The sequence below is a fragment of the Galeopterus variegatus genome, unplaced genomic scaffold (genome assembly GCF_000696425.1).
Source record: "Galeopterus variegatus unplaced genomic scaffold, G_variegatus-3.0.2 Scaffold779, whole genome shotgun sequence".
NCBI lineage: Eukaryota > Metazoa > Chordata > Mammalia > Dermoptera > Cynocephalidae > Galeopterus > Galeopterus variegatus.
In genome coordinates, this window is record NW_007726890.1 from 112,913 (window position 1) to 133,123 (window position 20,211).

General features: G+C 43.4%; 1 protein-coding gene across 2 annotated transcripts in view; it reads left to right on the forward strand.

Moving 5' to 3' along the window:
* The first annotated feature begins 1,029 nt into the window (after nucleotides 1–1,029).
* Nucleotides 1,030–20,211, forward strand: part of ZDHHC9 (zinc finger, DHHC-type containing 9) — a 32,933-nt gene continuing 13,751 nt past the window's right edge. The window contains exons 1-5 of one of the 2 annotated variants that reach the window (XM_008572388.1): nucleotides 1,030–1,217; nucleotides 1,580–1,647; nucleotides 2,855–3,156; nucleotides 14,239–14,399; nucleotides 18,233–18,391. In XM_008572388.1, the coding sequence (XP_008570610.1) occupies nucleotides 2,990–3,156; nucleotides 14,239–14,399; nucleotides 18,233–18,391 (487 nt within the window). In that variant the 5' untranslated portion in view covers nucleotides 1,030–1,217; nucleotides 1,580–1,647; nucleotides 2,855–2,989. The remainder of the gene's footprint in view (nucleotides 1,218–1,579; nucleotides 1,648–2,854; nucleotides 3,157–14,238; nucleotides 14,400–18,232; nucleotides 18,392–20,211) is intronic. The other variant, XM_008572389.1, reaches the window with a different exon arrangement.

Genomic DNA, 20,211 nt, shown 5'->3' on the forward strand with positions numbered 1-20,211 from the left:
ATAAAACTCACTGGGATCAGTAGCAGTGGCTCATGGTGGCAGTAACTGCAGAAGGGGTGGCAGGAGAAAAAAATCAATCTGGTTGATGGGTGGAAATTCTGTCTTGGATTCCTCCTTAATTATCATGAGCTCTCCAAATCTATAAGAAATTTACAAGCTTTTTGGCAATCTTTACTTTATTACCTACCTGGAAGAATTTATATCCTCTCTGTGGAGTTCATCTCCCTTGATATTAATTACTTGTTTTCAGTACTGCAAAATGATTTCTATGTTCTTGGGGACAGTTATCCCTTTCAATTTCCTTTTTATGTTTGTTTTGTTCTGAAAGCCTTAGAGTCTGGCACCGTAGACCACTTAGCCATCCTGACACACCCTGAAAACCTTAGCGATGTAGGCCAGGGGGACTGAGACAGAGGTGGGATCTCTGGTTGCTGAATGGGACTTGCAAAACAGAGGACTTGTCTTTATGCTTGTAAAGTATAAGATCCTGAGTTGCGGTTTATTTTGGCTGCTGGCGGGCGTGGGGATACGAACCCTTGACCTTGGTGTTACTTCTCCAGGCTCTAACCAACTGAGATAACGGGCTAGCCCTTTGCGGTTGATTTTTATGCAAACAGAGGAGGAGAGGCCCAGGGCGGACCTGGTTTGGGGTGAGCACCCGGATCTGTGAGCTAGTTTTGCTTCAGCATCTCACCATGTGTGTGCGGGGTTGTGGTGGGGGAGGCTGGTCCCCGCCCCTCCCTGTCCCATCAGCACTACCCTCCAGCTCCATCTGTGCGTAACTATATTAATAGAAGGCAACACTTCACATACTGGCGCTCGGACCCCATAGAGAGGCTGGCAGTAGCTTGGCAGGTGGGCATGTGGCAGAGAGATGGGTGGGGGAGTGGGCGGGGGCATATCCGAGTGGCGTTAGGGGTAGCCAATAGTAGTTCGGGGCAGGGGTGGCAGGGGCGGAGGCGCCGAGGCTGACCAGCCAATGGAAGGCGAGCAACTACTGGAGCGACCTGGTGACGTGAGGAGCGTTCCATTTGGCCAGCGGTGGGCGGCTGCCACAGCTGGTTTAGGGCCCCGAGTGTTGGGGCCCCTTGTCAGAAGGAGACAGCCTCCCGGCCCGGGAGGAGAAGTCGCTGCCACCTTTGGCGGCCGACGCGGTCCCCTGGGACAGTCCACTTCCTGCCCTCTGTTGCCTGCTGAATTCAGTCTCTCTCGTTCAGGTAACGAGGGGTGGGGGTGGGGGGTCTCCTGGGCTCGGCTGCGTGGTGGGCTGCCTCCCCTTTAACTGCGTGGGGACGCGGGGACGTTGGCACCGCCCTGCTCAACTCGCCAGCCGCCCAGCCCCTGGCCCGGGGTGACTACACGTGGCGGGGCGTGTGTGAGTGTGTACGGGCGGGTGGATGCGTGTGCGTGTGGAGGTGGCGCGCGTCCCAACCTGCCTGGGGCGGTGGTCCGCTGTGTGGCGGAGGCAGGGCGGGCCTCCCGAGGCCGCACCCGCGGCCCGTCCCCGGAGTCGGCCTCGGGCACCCGGCTGGTGGGCCAGTCGCTGCTTCCCGACGTATTTTGATCTTTGTTCTCCCAGGCCGGGTTGCCCTTCCTGGTCTCTCTTCTCCCGCTGGGCCGGTTGATCAGGAGGATATTGTTTTCCAGGTTAGTTTTACACAAAGGAAGTGTTCTCCGCACCTCTGGTGCCCCCTCCCCTTTCCCAAGCCGTATACCTTCTCTTTTCCCTGTTCAGCTCCTGGTCTCTTTTTGGACCCTTGCCTTCTCCAGCCCAGGAATGATCTAGTTGGTTGTTTCTCTCTTGACAGTCAGGCTGCAGGCTTCCGCCTCATTCTTGCCAGCGTGGGGCATGTGGTGTCAGTAAATAGAGGCCACAGCACCACACCTGCGAGGAGGAGAAGGGTGGCAGTGGCTGAGACGCCTAGGCCTGGGAATTTAGGATGCTGAGTAGAGATGGTACTTATGAAATGTCCAAGAAAGAGCCCTTATGACTTTTCTCAGCGGCTGCCAACGCGCCCCCTGCCCCCCAACCGCCCATCATCAGTCACCAACCATTGCTGAATCTCTCTTGCTTGTCAGCCCTTCACCTGCAGGCCTGTGATATGGTTTCATAAAGATTCCCACAAATGTTTGGCTAGACCAGCAAGATTGTTTAATTTCCCGGACTCGGGAAGTTACAGAGGGTTTGATCAGGGGAAATCTGTTTTGTGTAAATACAATGCGCGTATGTGTACAGAGTGTCCAGACCTCTTACCCCTGCCAGAGGGTGACTTGTTCCGTGGTGTGATTCATATTTGAGTGGCTAATTGAAGAAAGAATGTGAAGAAATGGAGGAGGGCAAGGAACAGCACCTTAAGGACAGAAACTCTGCTATTATTTTTAGTGTCCTCTTAATTATTAAAGAACATTGTGGTATAGTGGAATGTGCCCTGGACTGGAAGTCAGCAGATGTGTTTTCTTGTCTCAGTTTTGCAGCTGTGTGACCCTGGATAAGTTATTTCCTCTCTCTGGTCCTCAATTTACACATTTACAAGACAAAGTAATTGGGACAGTCACCTATGAAATTCCTTCTAGTTCCAAGGTTCTATTATTATCAAATCAGTATTAGATTGGAAGCATAGGGGTTTATTTAAGAAATACTAACCCTTTCTTTTTTTTTTTTTTTTTTTTTTTTTTTAGGTGCTTTGTTTTTCCTTTTAGAGGACAAATGCAGATTGGAAATAAACTTTCCCCACTTCCCTATCCCTGCCCCTTCAGGCAATGTTCATGTTTCTGCCTCTGGGACAGGAGAGTTGAACTGCATTTTCTTATTCCTGTCTCATTTTTTTTTTTTTCTTTTTGTGCTTTTTCTTAGGGTTAGAAATTGAACTTTTGATGATGTTTGATCCAACAGCAGCAATAGCAGGCGATGTGATTTCAAAGCTGGGCCCAGCCTCTGCTTTTTCTCTCGTGTAATCACAAAGCCCATTTTGGACCAGGAATTCCAATCATGTCTGTGATGGTGGTGAGAAAGAAGGTGACACGGAAATGGGAGAAACTCCCAGGCAGGAACACCTTCTGCTGTGATGGCCGCGTCATGATGGCCCGGCAGAAGGGCATCTTCTACTTGACCCTCTTCCTCATCCTGGGGACATGTACACTCTTCTTCGCCTTCGAGTGAGTATCCATTAGGTAGAATTGCCAGATTATATTACTTTGGGTCCAGAGGAAGAACCCTCTTTCAGGGGAGTTTGTGGCCTGTCCTTGGATGACTTTTACTATCCTCTTGAGCAATGTCTATAGATTGTGCCAACTGAATTCATTGCTTTGTGATTATAGCAGAGTATGTGCTTCCTAAAAAGACCAAGACCTTTAATACCAATTCTATAGCACTGATTTGGGGCTCTGAAAAACTTGGGATATAAAGAAGTTTATCTTAATTACTTATCTCCCTCTTTCAGTGGTCTCCTTAGAGCTCAGTGACAAACTGCCTCTTCCCCACCCCTCCCAAGCCTGGGGCCACCCCTCATTGTTATAGCACCACTCACCTATTCTGTTATTCTGGGTCCTATTTCCTTAGGGTTCAGCTCTCAGCAAGCTGTTAAATAGAAAAGCGAACTGAATTGGGAACCTGCAGATTGGGTCCAGCCTCAGCTGTACCACAAACTAGTGGTGTGTGTGGCACATATATGCCTATCAAAAGTGAATTGCTCATTCTTTCCCTCAAAATCACTGAACATAAACAACTCTCTATTCTGTGTATGCCTGATACCAGCCTTGGAGTTATTTTTTCCTGTGATGTAGTACCTCGTACTGTAGCCACTGTTTGAAGTCTGTGTAGGTCACTCCTCTAGGGAGGTGGCCAGTTGGATTCTAGGGCACTGTGGCATGACTACTGGATGTGCTGAGAATCCTCTATGCTCTAGGGATGGGAGCAGTTCTAATTGTTTTGGGATCCCTATGGGGAGGGCCTTGAGGAGCCAAGAGGAGTGTGTAGACAACAAGCCACACTGATGTGAGCCTGCTGTACTTCATGTTCACAGGGGACCTGCTGGGGCATGGCCATGAGAGGTGGGAGGGGGCTCCTTGACCAGCCTTTGTGGGTAATTAAAATAAGCTCAGGTCTCTTGGGGCTCATTTCTGTCCTTCTGTGAGGGCTTCAGCCTTTCCCAGTGCATCGAGAGTGACTTTTGGGATGCTTTGCCAGACTTTTGGATGGTTGCAGCTGGTTTGAGAAGCAGCAGGGGGAGGAAGGGGGCCCAGTTTATAACTGGGCTGGGAAAATATGATCATAGGAGCCCTTTGTTAAAGGCCCTTTTGCTGCTGCTGACTTTGTGAAGTATTTGGCAAAGTCAGGCAGGTTGCTGAAGGCTTCTTAGCTACTTTCCAGTCTGAGTTTCCTGGCTGAGTGTGCACATGCTTATGTGTGGCACAGATGAGCATGTGCAGTCAAGCAGGCATATATATAACATTAAAACATTTTTTTCCTTTTCCTCACCCTTCTCTCCAACTTTTCTTTGCTTTGTTCCTGCCTTGCTTCTTTTTGGAAGCGCAAATCTGAACTTTGCTCTCTATTATTCTCCCTCTCTCTTTGGCCCTTTTTGTCTCCCTTCCCCCATCCCCGTGGTTACGTTTTTATGATTGGAACCATTCAAAACAGAGATGAGACTTGTTTCTAGGCTCTGAGTGAGTTGGTAGTTCTGGGCTCAGGAAACCTCTGGGTTTGACTGGCCAGAGGAACTTGAAATTTGGAACTATTGCTGCTTAGTCCTTTGTGTATCTGGGAGCCAGCAAGAGAGTCTGATTTGGATCTTTTCCACCTAGGGCCCTTAAGGCCTCTAAAGAAGACTGCCCATGGGATAAAGCTTATAATTAGCTAAGTTACTATTCGAAAGAGACAGGTTGAGTTTTCTACCAAGGTGACTTTTTCCCCCAAGTTATTTCTTGCACTTTGCCTGAGGTTGTTTGTAAAACTACCCTGAGTTCCAGCTGTCAGTGTGAAAGAATAAATATTTTTGAAGGTAGGGCTTGGGCAGGGAGTAGTGGGAGAAGAAGGGGAGAAGGAAGTAAATCTATTAGCTGAGGAGTGGAATGGGGAAGTATAAGTCTGACCAAAGACAACTGACTCCAGATGAATCTTTTTACTGAGAATGGTGGAATACATGTTCATGAACATACATGCGTGTGTGTGGTATACAGACACAGAGACACTCTAGATGATGGCTGTCTTGTGCCTAGCCAATGACAGGCTGTACAAGGTACACCAGCATGCATGTGAGGAATGTAGTCTCTTTCTGGTCAACCTTTTTCTTTGGAGTCTATAATTTGCTACCAGCCACATAGTGGAAGGAGGGTAGGGTTTGCGGGGCAGAATATGGGTTCCTTTGTTGGTATTAGAACTTAATGAAACCTCAGGAAATCAGCTGATCTAACCCCCTGTCTTCAGGCAGGTGAGGGTATCTGAAAAGACAAATGGCTGTCTATTTTCATTTTTAAATTGTCCAGGAGCGTAGACTCCATATCCTCTGGCTGCTGCATTTTTGCCATGTGGGAAGATAGTCCATATCTTGAGACACATCTGGCTGTGCATTTCAGTAACGGTCCTGTGTGTAGCAGGTGCCTAGGAACAAGTGTGAGTTGATTTATAGCTGCCTGCAGTACAGTTCTGGGTCAGCCAGATGTCTTGAGAAGGCTGGTCAGGTGTGGGGTGCCCTTTAATGAAAAACATGCAGTGTTAATAGTTAAACATTTTATTTTTATTTATTTACTTATTGGTGGCTGGCCAGTTTGGGAAACATACAGTGTTAATAGTGTCAGTGGATATCCTTTTATTTTTGGACTTTGCCTTTACAAATCTGGACTTTCAAATGACGGACCTGTAATTTTCAGTGGACAGAAAGTAGGTTGAATACATACCTAAAACCAAAAACGGTTGTCCACCAAGGAGCCAGTTAGAAGTGTTGCTGAAGAAACTGGTGCCCATCTCTCAGGGCTGCTGTCACAGAGTGGAAATTGGGCTAGATATTCACTAAGCCTCTTGCAACTCCAAGAGTCTGAATTTCTATATAACCCTGTGTCTGTCTGAAAGATTCAAAATACATACAAAATAGAGTATAGATATACTATATTTTGATAATATAGGGGAAAGTATAGATTACTGGTAGGTAGCTGTATTTAAATGTAATTTTATTCATGGTAAATATATTTAAATTTAAAAGCAGAGTGAAAATCATACAATGCTTAAAGACAAAGGATTTCCTAATTCATTCTTAGGGTGAGATATTTAGGAAATGTGAGTGTGTATGACAGTTTTAGCTTTGAGCACATGAATCATTTTTAGTCTTTCCTACTCAAACCCTGTCCAGTGTGTATGATGAATACATAGCCACCAGCTTGGCTTGGAATGTCAGGACACTATAGCAGAATGACACTGACAACCTGTGAGCTGTCCAGCTACTGAAAGGCTATTGTGGTATTTAGTTAAACTCAACTTCCTGATAAAGTGTTGTCCTGGGGAAAGGACCAAGTGCACCGTCTTCTGGAATTGGCTTCCTAGCTTTCTCTTTTAACATTCTTTATATTTTTGAGTACTATGGTGATTATACTTTTCACTTGTTGTTGATGTGAGCTCTTTCAGGGTCAGGGACTACCTCCTATGTCTGTGTAGCCCCTGCAGTGCCTTCCACCAGGCCTTACTAGAGTAGGTGGTCAGTAAATGTTGCTCAGTTAGTACATTGTGGATGCATTAAAATTTAACCATCTTGACTCACAGAATCATAGGATGGTAGAGATGGATGGGGCTTTGGAGACTGTCTCCATCATTTTGCAAGTGAGGAAAACAGGCCCACAGAAGTGAGGTCACTCCATCAAGATGGGATGGCCAGCCAGTTTTTCTACGTGACACTGCCTTTCATCTCATTATTATCTTTTGGATATGGAATCCTGAAGACATTCAAATTGCTAAAGCTGTGCATAGTGCCAAATGCTAGACAACCATATTCTCAGTTCTTGTTAGCTAATATATGTGTTACCTAGTGGCTTCTAGGTTATTTGGGTCTCCCAAGCTCATACTTCTAGAAAATGAAGTCATCTTTGTGAAAAACTGACAGCATTCCAGCATGGCGTTCTGGTAGCCTTGCAAGAATGGGGAAGCCCATCTCTAAATGTGAATTTAGAACATACGGAGCATTGTGAGTTAACCAGGGATCATCACCTCTGTGGCCACTCCTAGTCCCTGCTGCCAGGATGAGGATTGCTCAGAGAAAAACTGAGCAGTATGTGCTCCCTACCTTGTTCCCCTGTGGGTGATTCTGATGAAAGGGGCACCGTGTCCCGTATGGACAGATGGAACAGAAAAAACAGATCTGATAATACAGAGTTACCAGGTTTGAGGAGACACAGGGCTATGTAGACCAAAGCCAAACATGACATAGCGGAATATTAGTGCCTATAGTGGCAAGGTCTGGGTTCCTGAAAAGTATCCTTAAGTGAGGTTGGGAGGAGGAAAAAGTGACTTTATTACGACCTTTAACCAAGAGAGCATTCTCTGGACAATTACTCTGTGGAGGTGAATCTTGTGCTTCATCTAGCCTAAGATTCTGTCTGTGAGTTGGCCAACCAAATGACAGTTTTAGAAAGGCATAGTTGCGTCTTTGATACCAATCTATTACACTTAGCTAAACTTAACTTGCTGATAAGGTATGTTCCCTGAGGAAAGGTAGGGTTATTGCTCCTGAACAGTTTGCTTTCCTGTAACAGTTCTTTACAGTTCTGTCATTCAGAATTGCTCTATATATTTTAAGCCTGTACTACCTTTTGTGGTAATGAGTTTCACGCTGTCAGTCTCCACTGAATGCCTCCCCCATCTTTTGAGAATGAGTCTTAACTGGGTATAGTGATCCTCTATTTTGGGAAAAGCAAGCACAAAGAACAGAGATGTCCTCTAGCATGCTGACATCAATTGAGATGTTTATTGAAGGGGAGAAGAGACCTCCTAAATCTTCCTCCTCAAAGATGCCAGAGCTGGTATTGTGTTTAAGAACAAATGAGGCACCTTATGCCTCATGCAATAGCAACAAGCTTGCTAATTCTTGGTAATTAGTGGGATGTTTCTGGAATGGAGCAATGAGAAGACAGGAGCCTTATGATAATGGTCAGACCAGGCCAGTTAATGGAGAGCCTTGGAATACTGTTCTGTGGAGTTTGGGGCTTAATATAATAGGCATCAGGGAATTGTTATAAGTTCTTGAATGGGGGTATATTATAATTGAAATTTGAAATTTGTTATTATAACTGAAATTTGGCAACTGCTGAGTGGGTTTGCCTGGATACAGGTTTTGAATCTCCTCTGTGAGAGGATGGTGTAGAGCTAGGGCTAGGGTCTGGAGCTCACAGACCTTGAGCCCATTCACAAACCCTTCACATGCAGGTCTATGAGCTAGGTAACCAGCAAAAAGGTCCTTGGGGCCTTGGTTGAAGAAGAAATAGTCTTTATTCAGCACACACACGCTAAGAGTTAAGTAATCCATAGGAGAAACTCAGAAACTCAACTGCTACCAGCAAAGTCCATTGAGAAACTGAGCAGCTGCTGGCAGAGTGAACATGCTCTATTTTTATTTTTTTTTTTGTCTTTTTCCGTGTCCGGCAATGGATCGCAACCCTCAGTGTCGCCCCCGTACCGGACCGGGACCGGCAATGGGATCGCAGCCCTCGGTGTTGCTCCCACGCCTCGCTCAGCCAGTGAGCGGGAACTGGTCTGTATGTGGGATCCGAACCCTCGGTGGGAGCGCCGCCGCGCTTCCCAAGCGGCGCACTATAGCAGTGTGCCACCGGGCCGGCCCGAACATGCTCTATTTTTAGATGTGAGCTCTGCCAGCCTGGTCTGCTTCACAAACTGAAGAACACACAATAGAAACAAAACTAAAAAGATACATTGGTGTACATGTGCACTAAGTCCACCCACACACAACTTGTTTACAAGAAATGTGCTGCTCCAACCCCAACCAGACTTGAACCAAGGGAGCCTGACTAAATTATCCTATTTTCCCCATGGATGGCTTGTCACCTCAGAATTGAAAATGTCCCTGTTTGGTTAATTTTCCCCATTGCTGCTGGAGCAAAAGAGGATTATGTGTTTTCCTCTGACCTTCACATAGTGGTAAATCTGGAGGCCAATTTAAAATTCTGTTTTTAGTGTTAAAGGCAACTTTTTCCTTCAGTAGACTCTTGAGGGTCACCAGAAGGTCCTTGAAACAGTCTTATGGGTGGTTCTACATGTTTACTGTGCTCTAGAGTTAGCATCTTGGTCTGTTTGTGCTGCTAAAACAAATTACCATAGACTGGGTGTCTTGGTAAACAACAGAAATTTATTTCAGGGCCGGCTGGTTGGCTAGTTGTTTAGAGCATGGTGTTGACAACTCTAAGGTCAAGGGTTCAGATCCCTATATGGGCCAATTGCCCAAAAAATAAATAAAATAAAATAGAAATTTATTTCTCACAATTCTGGAGGCTGGGAAGTCCTAGATCAAAGCATTGGAATATTCAGCATCTGGTGAGGGCCCACTTCCTGGTTCACAGATGGTATCTTCTTGCTGTGTCCTCACATGGCCAAAGGGGCAAGGGAGCTCTCCAGGGTCTCTTTTATAAGGGCACTAGTCCCATTCATGAGGGTGGAGCCTTAGGTGACATAATCACCTACCAAAGGCTCCACCTCCAAATACCATCACATTGGGGGTTAAGATTTTAACATGAATTGGGAGGGGGGACACAAGCATTCAGTCTATAGAAGGTAGGTAGTAAGAGGACAGGAGGCCATCCATGTTAGGGAGGGCTTATAGCAAAGGCTTATTTCTATCATGTGTGACCAAAGGGCATCATGGGGCTCTGATCCTTGGGCACTTTCTGTTATTGCAAGCACAGCTCTTCCTTAAAGCCATCCTTAACAGCTGCTATTGGAGCAGTTTCAAGTAGCCACCAGCTCCCCAAGAGAGCTCTTCTCTGACCACTTACAGTCCTTAGAGTCTGAATCACTATTCTAACACTTGATTATTGGTTTTATCTTATTCTTCAGCTGTTTCATATGTTAGTTATGTTTTCCCCAACAGAATTAAGTCCTATTTCTCTTATTCTTCATTTGTTAGACCAGTAAATACTTGTTGGCTGATTGATTGCACTGATAAAAGAACAGACAAACAAACAAAAAACATAGCAAGGAAGCTATTAGGGAGACTTAGAAGCAGAGTATTTTATAGAATACCAATCCAAGCTGCTAGTCTGTGAGACACAGCCCTGCCATGGAGTCTGTCTGGTTTCTTACCAGCTTCACTCATGAATCTCTTTTGACGTTTTTTTTTTGTTTTTTAATATGAATTAGAGTCTGTGTCACTGTCACCATCCCTCCAATGAACGAGCATGCTAGGGATGGGGGATGGGACATGACACATCAGCCTGGCACTGCTGGTTACTGCTGGTCAGTACCACCATGTGGCCTGGGGGTACATGTGGGAATCCAATCACCTAGCCCAGGTAGGAAAGCCTGAGGACAGTCAAGAAGTTGGTAGAGGATTGCTTAAAATGATGATGTCTCTTCAGGTGGCAGAAATGAAGACTTAGCTGGGACATGGCTGCATTTATAAAATTCACAAGGGAGAAAAGGGTCTTCTAACCTCCCGGAAGGAGGAAGACCTCTTGATACTTCGAAGACAAAGGAGAATTCTGTTTCAAGAAGTGTATGGATATCATTATTACAAGAAGCGATATAGACAGAAAGTTCTAGGAGGTTTCAAAAACAATTAGCTTATGTTCGTGAATGGCAGATCCAGTCTTTCTCTAAGACAAATTAGTGATGTTTGAGGATATCCCCGACTTTGGAGGTTGATATCAGGAATTACCACTAAAGGTTTACATAGCTTATTCCTGTCAGAGACAGATCTCCAGCTTACTGCAAATATGGGACTAACTAGGGGGGTATTTAAATTTTTTTAAAAAGAACAAATGGGGGGGCTGGCCCGGTGGCGCACTGGATAGTGCGCCGCTTGGGAAGCACGGCGGCGCTCCCGTCCGAGGGTTCGGATCCCACATACAGACCGGTTCCTGCTCCCTGGCTGAGCGAGGTGTGGGAGCAACACCGAGGGTTGCAATCCCATTGCCGGTCCCCAGTCTGGTACGGGGGCAACACTGAGGGTTGCGATCCGTTGCCGGACATGGAAAAAAGACAAAAAATAAAAAATAAAAAAAAATAACAAATGGAAATTATATATATTTATGGTATACAACATGATGTCTTGATATATGTATACATTACGGAATAATAAAATCAAGCTAATTAATATATACATTACCTCACATACTTATTTTTTTGTGATGAGAACACTTAAAATGTACTCTCAGCAATTTTCAAGTATACGAGGGGTCTTCAAAAAGTTCATAGAAATGTTTGTGTTATCTTTGGATTCTATTTTTCCATGAACATTTTGAAGTACTCTCTTACAATATATTGTTATTAACTATAGTCACTATGATGTGCAATAGATCTCTTGAACTGATTCTTCCTTATTGAAATTTTGTGTCCTTTGCCCAACATCTCCCCAATCCCCCCACCCTAGGGGGGACTTTTTTTGTCATAAATATTGGAGACAGACACTATGGGTTGTAGTTCAGAATAGTCTTAGCTGCTGGATCTCGAAGTTTCCTCTTACTCGAGTAGAAAGGCCTGCTGGTCACACATCTGCCTTCCTAGCCACACCCACTCACTAGAGACAACTGGCTGCCAGTAGCCTCATCTCTGGAGGAGAACAATACAATGAGCCTGTTGTGTACTTGTTGACATACAGAGTGGATTGTTTTAGCAGGTGCAGAAGATAGTCTATGTGGAGATTACAGAGATCTTTATCCTTGGTGGTGTAGTGTAATTCAAATCTAAGTTGTCCTTTGTCTGATCTACAAGCAGGTGTTGGAACTGGACTTAGTTAAGCTCGGGTCCTTTTGTGCATGGGGACAGCATTAATTCTCAATTTTTTTGGTGGTGGTTCTGTATTCTTTCCCTTTAATAAAAATAATTAAACTCTCTTTGGTGGCCAATCAGATAGCTCTGTTTTTTCTAAGTCTTTTGATTGGAGACCGTACACACAGGGCAGTTTGAGTCCTGGAGACATTCCTTTGCTTTCAAGAGTGATCTTAGTGATGAGCAGTGATTAGGAAGATGGCTGTTTTCTGTTAGTGTGGTGATCTCACTTGGCTTGTTCATGAAATGAAGCCTCATACTTCTCCCTAAGTGTAGGCAATTTTCGCTTCTGAATCCACTTTTGATTATCTGTACCAATGAAGGGGAGAAATGGATAGGAGGACGATCCACAAGCTAGTGATATGCAAGAACCTTAATTACCCTGAACTCTGCTGCCAGATCCTTCAGTTCTCCAAATTATTCCCCTACGCTTGGCTTTTAGGAGAAGTAAATCACTCAAAAACAAGCTAAGACCAAGGATTTTGTTAAAGATAAACAAACAAGCAAACAAAAAGGCCACTAAAATTGTCTTTCAGGTTCACTTCATATGTTCACCTTCATCACAAACTGCTTAGCCTAATTGAAGTTGTTGTGAGTCCCTGGATGCAGTTGTATGTGTGGTAGGGAGGATGGGGAGGATCTCATGGGGGTCGTTACGAAACTGCAGCGAATATACAACCCGGGGTCAAACATTTGCTTTGAATGGACAGCAGCCTGCTTACTCCCCATGATGATGAGGGAAGCTTTTCCCCTATCTTGCTTTCTCCAGTCTCCCTCTGCTCCTTGCTCATCCACTTATAGTCTGCCTCCGTGTGAAGATCTCTGTTTTCAAGGGGAAATGTGCCTCAGGAGGAGGAGAATAAAAATAGGTCAGTGGTAACTTTCATCACATATTCCCATTTATTTAGTTCGAAATTCAGTTCAGATCAACAAGTACTTATTGGTAAGTTTGTTGTTCCCTTACCGTATTAGGCTCTGGGGGATAAAGAATCATGATGATAATGCTAATAGCTAACATTTACTTAACATTTACTATGTGTCAAGTGCAGTTGTAAGCGCTTTATTTATACTAGTGCGTTTGACCCACACGATGGACCCAGGAAGTAATGTTGTTATCCTCATTTTACAGATAAGGAGATTGAAGTTAAAGTGACCCCAACTAGGAGCTGGTAGAGCCAGAATTTGAACTCAAGCATTCCCAGTGCAAAAAGAGCAGGTTCTTGCTCTTATGAAGTCCAGTTGGGAGAGATGTGGTCAATATACTGAGAAATTCTAGGAAATAATACAAGGCTCTGGCAGTGAGGACTGTAGGGAGTAAAGAGAGCTTAGTGCAGATTAGCATGGGCCTTTGGAGGAGGCAAGACTTCCCTAAGTCCCAGATTCTTCATCTATCAAATGGCTCTAATGGAATCTACATCATAGACTTCATGTGAAAATTGGATAAGATGATGAATATAAAGAACTTAGTGCAGTGCCTGGCATATGGTGAGCACTCAATAAATTGTAGTTGCAATGGTGACAATGATGGTATTGATGTCTCTGGGACCTGAAAGATGAGTAGAGGTTGTATAGCTAGAGAGGAAGAGGAATGGCCTTCCAGGTGCATTATGAGGACAAAGGAGAGTGAACAGGATGTTGGGAAGAGGTAATAAGGAGATACGATTTTCTTATTCCCTTGATGATGGTCATTAGTCACCTACTAGCTGAGCTAATTGAGGAGACAAGAGGAATGGATGTTGCAGAGTCAATCAGCAGCTCTGAAGCTTTTCCTTGGTCTTGAAGCATGCTGAGATACCCTGACACGGCTTTTCTCCCTCCTCATTGAGCTCAGCCCTAATGTCAGATGAGTGGGTGTGAAGAGCTCTGGATGTTCCCAGAGTGGGATCAACCTGTGGTGCTTACAATCCAGGCTCATTTGCTTCCCTGTCCTTAACCGGGTGGGTGCCTTTCATGAGGCAGTGAAAATGTTGCTCCCAGCGGGATGATAAAAGGGACTGGGCTTGGGGGGTAAGGGAGATCCCTTGAGACTGTCTTCTGTGTTATAGGTGACATCAAACAATTAAGTATTTGTTGAGCTCCTACTATGAGCAGAACCATAATGTTAGGAGTTTTGGGAAATTCAAGAGAAGTAAATAGCATGGTCCCTGCCCTTGAAGTATTGCTGATTTTGTTACAGAGACCAGATGAACATACTTTTAACAATTGGAGATCAACATCGGGTAGGTATAATTAAATGTTGAATTGCCTGCTTTCTTCAGGTGCCGCTACCTGGCTGTTCAGCTGTCTCCTGCCATCCCTGTGTTTGCTGCCCTACTTTTCCTTTTCTCCATGGCTACACTGTTGAGGACCAGCTTCAGTGACCCTGGAGTGATTCCTCGGGCCCTACCAGATGAAGCAGCTTTCATAGAAATGGAGATAGGTGAGTTTCCCAACCAGCTGGCAAGCTGCTGCACAGTGGGTGGCCCTAATCACTTAAGGGAATGGAATCATAATGGTAGCTGCTGATTAACCATCATTTCTGGCTGTTGTGATCCTGAATCTGAGATCATGACCACCCCCTGTGAATTTGGTAAGGCAGGCGTAGCAAGATTCTAAAGTTGTAGGCTTTGTTCTTCCCTGTGTTGGGTTGCACTTCAGGAAGGATTTGTTACCAAGGTCCTGCTGCATTGTTACCAAGAGGATGTTTTTTTCTTTTACTTTTTTGGGGGGTTACCAATGCATTTGAATTTTTTTTTGGCAGTTGGCCTGTAAAGGGATCTGAACCCTTGACCTTGGTGTTATAACACTGCACTCTAACCAACTGAACTAACTGACCAGCCCTGCATTTGATTTTTTGGTGAAAGCTGTAAACCTTCTCCCCATGAAATATTCTTACATGCATGCACATACACACAATTTTGGATATAATTTCAGAGATTCATAGATCTTCTAAAGCACATTCATGGTCCCCTGACCAAGAATTCCTACTTTAGGGGAACACACAAGGTGAGAAGGGGCAGCTTTGATGCAAGGACCCACTGAAAACTCTAGTAGGGGTAAAGGAAGCAATTGTGGGTCCAGTACAGTGCAGACTGCGGCTCAGGATGATAATATTTGGTACAGAGATGAAGTGCTACACTATCCAGGAGCCAGGGTGGCTTCATGAATTGAAGCAGAACATCCCAGGGCTAGAAGGGGATATCCTAGGAGCTGACAATGGGAAAGAAGACTATGAGGCCAGTACTAGGAGGGAGTGGGAGCCTACCAGATCAGTAGCAGTGCCTAGTAAGTGTTTCTCAAGTTCGGTGCCCAAGTAGCTTGAGTCACCATCCAAGCCAGATAGAGTAGAAGGGACCCAGGACTTGTAAGACTAAGAAGCTATGCCAGTAGCGCACCAGTCTCTGACTAGCCTTTAGTTCCTTGAGGGTGCCTTGAAGGCTTCCATGCTTTTGTTATTTCTTTTATTTATTCTAGTTATGTTTTCTCCTAGCTTCTTAGTGGCTTTCTTTTTGAAAAATTCCAGCCTGCTCTAGTTGAGCTAAGGAGAAATTGGTTTATGCACATATGAGCTAGAACTACTTTGGGGTGGGTGAGGGTCGGAATAGTGGGAAGAAAGCAGAGGCAAGGTGTGTTGACACGGCTAGAGTTCGGGGGAGACCCTGTAGAACTGGGCTAGTTAGGAGCAAGATAGTGAGGGAGAGTTTTGAGTGCTGTTTTTCTCTCTGCCTGGACTATTTTTCTATAGCTCCCTTCCCAGTCACATATGGAGAAAGTGAGGGTCAAGGCAGTGCCGTGACTTGTCCCTTGCATCTCAAAGCAGATTGTTAATAAGGTTAGCTCTTTTGGCACCTGATCAATGGGCCTGGGGCCCAGACTAAAGCTGCCACATTGCGACCTCTGCATTTAGCCTGTTTCTCACGATAGAAGAATGTTTCTTGAGTTCATACGTATGTTCACGTTAGCAAGTTTTTGTCAACTTATGCTTAGCCCTGTACTGGGTTTGCTGTGAGTGGGGGGTGGGGAAAGAAGTTATGTGATTCCCTTGCTTCACAGGGCCTGAGCCATGAACTCTGTCTCTCAGGTGCCCTCATGTAAAGCATATGCAAAGGAACAGTAGGGTGGCATGCTGGTACTTATCCTCTTGAACAGCCATCCCCATCCTTTTAAGACTTGTGACACACTGTTATTGTTTGATTTCACAGCATCTACCCCACTCTGCAAAAAAAGGAAAAATGTTCCATATGGCAGATATTTTTAAAATCAAAGTGAATTGAAAAATATTCTGTTTTTAGAATTATACTGCGTGGCGAGGGTGCAATGAGACAGGCATTCTCATATACTGCAGATGGGCAGGCGTGCAAATTCATACAATCTGTCTGAGAAGCAACTTGGCAATCACTAATATGGACTTTAAGGGTTCATACCCTTTGATCCAGTAATTTTACTTCTCTAAGGGTTTAGCTGAAGGAAATAATCAGATTTTTACAAGTTCCTGTAGGAAGATTTTCAGTGCATCATTTTTTCTTTTTCCCTTTTTCTTATTAATATGAGTATAACTATTTTAATGCCAGCAACTTCGTATATTACTGCTCAGACTTTGACATTCTTTTCTTTTTCCTTTCTGTTTTAGAAACTAATTTTAACCCATGAATACATTCTTGGGGAAGGGAGGAGGGGACTGGGATTAGGGTGGCGATCAAAGGGGCCTTAAGCTTTTATCTGTAATGTTTTGAGTTTTTGCATGCAACATCATTTAAATAGTAAAAAACCAGGGCCGTCCAGCCTGTGGCTCACTTGGGAGAGTGTGTTGCTGATAACACCAAGGTCACGGATTCGGATCCCTATATAGGGATGGCTGGTTAGCTCACTTGGAGAGTGTGGTGCTGACAACACCAAGTCAAGGGTTAAGATCCCCTTACCTGTCATCTTTTATAGGAATTTAAAATTTTTTTTTAAAAAATAGTAAGAAACCAGAGACAATTTAAATGTGCAAAAATACAAAATGGTTAAATTAATCAAAATGTATGCATAAGATGGAATAATGATGTTTTAGAAAAAAAATAACAACCATGGGGAAATGTTCACAGTATAATGTTAAGTAAACAATTTATGGTACAAAATTGCATTTATAATATGATCTCAAATTTTAAAAAATCATGAACACTTATTTATCCGTTAAGAGAGGATGAGAAGCAAATACACTAAAATGTATGAATATCTCTGAGTTGAGAGGTTTTCAGTGATTTTTACCTTTTCTTATATTTTGTTTTTCCAACCTTTTTATAAGCATGTATTTCTTTTATTTTAGTAGTTGTTTTTCTAATTCTAAGTATTACCAGTCTTTTTTCATGCATATATTTTATTTTTGCAAGATAGTTTCCTTTTATCCATATTGCTTTTTAGCATACATTTTCATTTTGCAATATACTATGAGTATTTTCCTGTGTTTGTCTACATCATGTTAAATGACTACGTAATATTCTATTCTATGCATGTATCATAATTTACCAGTCTCCTATTGTGACATTGAGGTTACTTTTAGTTTTTCACTATTAAAAGGGATTCTGTAACAAATAAACCTCTCTTATATTTCTTTGTAATTTTGATAAGTTCTTAGAAGTAGAATCTTTGTTAATATAATAGGTGGAAATTGTATCTTTGTGTTTTAATTTTTATTCCTCTGATTATTAGTGAAGTTGAATGTTTCCATTTCATTTACTTTTTTAGCCATTTTTCTTTTATGATTTTTTTGTAATCAGACAGAAAACCTTGAAGAAACACTTTTTCATATGTACACAACAGAATTGCTTGGCACTCAGTGGAATTCTGGGGCGACACTCTGTGATGTTGAAAGTCTAGTCTAGGGCCGGCCCCGTGGCTCACTCGGGAGAGTGTGGTGCTGACAACACCAAGTCAAGGGTTAAGATTTCCTTACCAGTCATCTTTTTTTTTTTAAAAAAAAGAAAGTCTAGTCTGTAGTGGTCACTTCAGCAGCACACATACTAAATTTGGAATGATACAGAGATTAACATGACCCCTGTGCAAGAATGACACAGAAATTTGTGAAGCATTTCATATTTTTATTTTAAAAGTGCAAAATAAAGCAACCAGGTTTAAATAACAAAAAAAAAGTCTAGTCTAAAAATGCTCATGTGAAGAAGACAGTGGGCCTAGGGAATCTTTGATTACCCCCATTGCTTTTGGAGAGATGGTGAGACTTTTGGACTCAAATAATGGCTAGCTTTGATGTTAACTGTCTTTACTGATTTACAGAAGCTACCAATGGTGCGGTGCCCCAGGGCCAGCGACCACCCCCTCGTATCAAGAATTTCCAGATAAACAACCAGATTGTGAAACTGAAATACTGTTATACATGCAAGATCTTCAGGCCTCCCCGGGCCTCCCACTGTAGCATTTGTGACAACTGTGTGGGTGAGTAAAGCCAAGGGGATGTTGCCTGGTGGGAAAGCTGAGTTGAACAAGAGGGTCAGGGTGGTCACATTCGTGGGAAAAATCAGTGGGGGTGGGAAGAAAGATTTAGATGGGAGACAGGCTAGATTTAGATAGGACATTTACATAGAAAAGAAGCTCTTGAACAACTGCAAATAAATTGTACTTGTGTGGATCAAATCATAATTTAAATATTCTCTAGTCTAAAATGGAAAAAAAAAATCTTTGATGAATAAACTTTACCTGTTTTTAAAATCTACATTTTCCTCTACTGGATCTGTTTCATGCAGGGCTCACCTTATATGGGTGAGGAGTATCCTTGTCCACTGGAGGGCAGTATTGAGGAAGGAAGGCCTATAGGGTATAAAAAGTGGTGTTCCCAAAGGGAGGAAAGATGCTAGCATTTGATTTCCTACTACATACTGGGCCCTGTGCTAAACGATTTCCCTTTAATTCATTTGAGACTCGTAACAACCCGGTGAGATCAGTATTATCCCCATTTTACAGAAGAGGAAATAGGTGAAGCACTTTTTCTAAATTTATGTAATTAGTATGAGACAAAGCTGAAACAGGTTTGATTTCAAACTGCACGTTTCTTCCATGTGTGCTGCTGCTGCAAGTGTGTTGGGCATATGTGCATGATATAGGGGTCTGTGCTTCCATCCACATATATATGGCTTAGTTATAATCACTGCCTACTGTGTGCTGAACCCTGGGAAAGATCAGAAACAAGCTATAAATATGCCTATTGATAGACATATATGTGAAATTGCTGATATTATCACAAGGCATACTTTAACATTCCTTCTGTATGCCATGTAGCAGCATGTCTGAGGACATTGATTTCTTCTTACCAGCCAATTCTTCAGGCAAAGGTTGGGAGGTGTATCTTGCTTTATATGGTAAAAAGTTATATGTAGATAAGATTTTTGTAAATTGAAACTCATTTTAAATGAACCAGAAAAAGATATTTAAAGAGGGTCTGATGTAAGGTTTTCAGATTAATATTAATATAAAAAACTTATTAATATTCTTAAATATGAAGAACTCATAATAATCGATTTTTTAAAAAACACTAACATTCAAGTAGAAATATGGACCATTCATTAAACAGGAAATACAATTGGCTAGTTAACATGAAAAAAATGTTCATTCCTACTAATAATCAAAGAAATAGGTATTAAAACTGGATGCTTTTTTAATCTAGAGAATTAGCAAGGAAAACCTGATAATGCTTAGTCCTGTACTATAGGGGTATAGATTGGAACAAACTTTTTGGAAGGCAACCTAAACAGATTCATTAAAAACCTTAAAACAGGGCCGGCCCGGTGGCGCACTGCTACAGTGCGCCGCTTGGGAAGTGTGGCGGCGCTCCCGCTGAGGGTTCGGATCCCACATGCAGACCGGCCGCTCACTGGCTGAGTAAGGAGCGGGGGCAACACCGAGGGTTGCGATCCCATTGCCGGTCCCGGTCCGGTACGGGCGCGACACTGAGGGTTGCAATCCATTGCCGGTCACGAAAAAAGACAAAAAGACAAAAACAAACAAACAAACAAACAAAAACCTTAAAACATGTATACACTTTGATGCCAGTGATTCCCTTTCTCGGGAATTGCATTAGTTCATTTCTGTTGCTTATAATAAAATGTATGGAACTGGGTAATTTGTAAGAAAATGAAATTTATTGCTTACGGTTTCAGAGGCTGGGAAGTCCAAAGTCCAGGAAACACATCTGGAGAGGGTCTTGGTGATGGCAACAGTACCAGGGGTGTCACATGGCAGGAAATGGTGGAGCAGAGAGT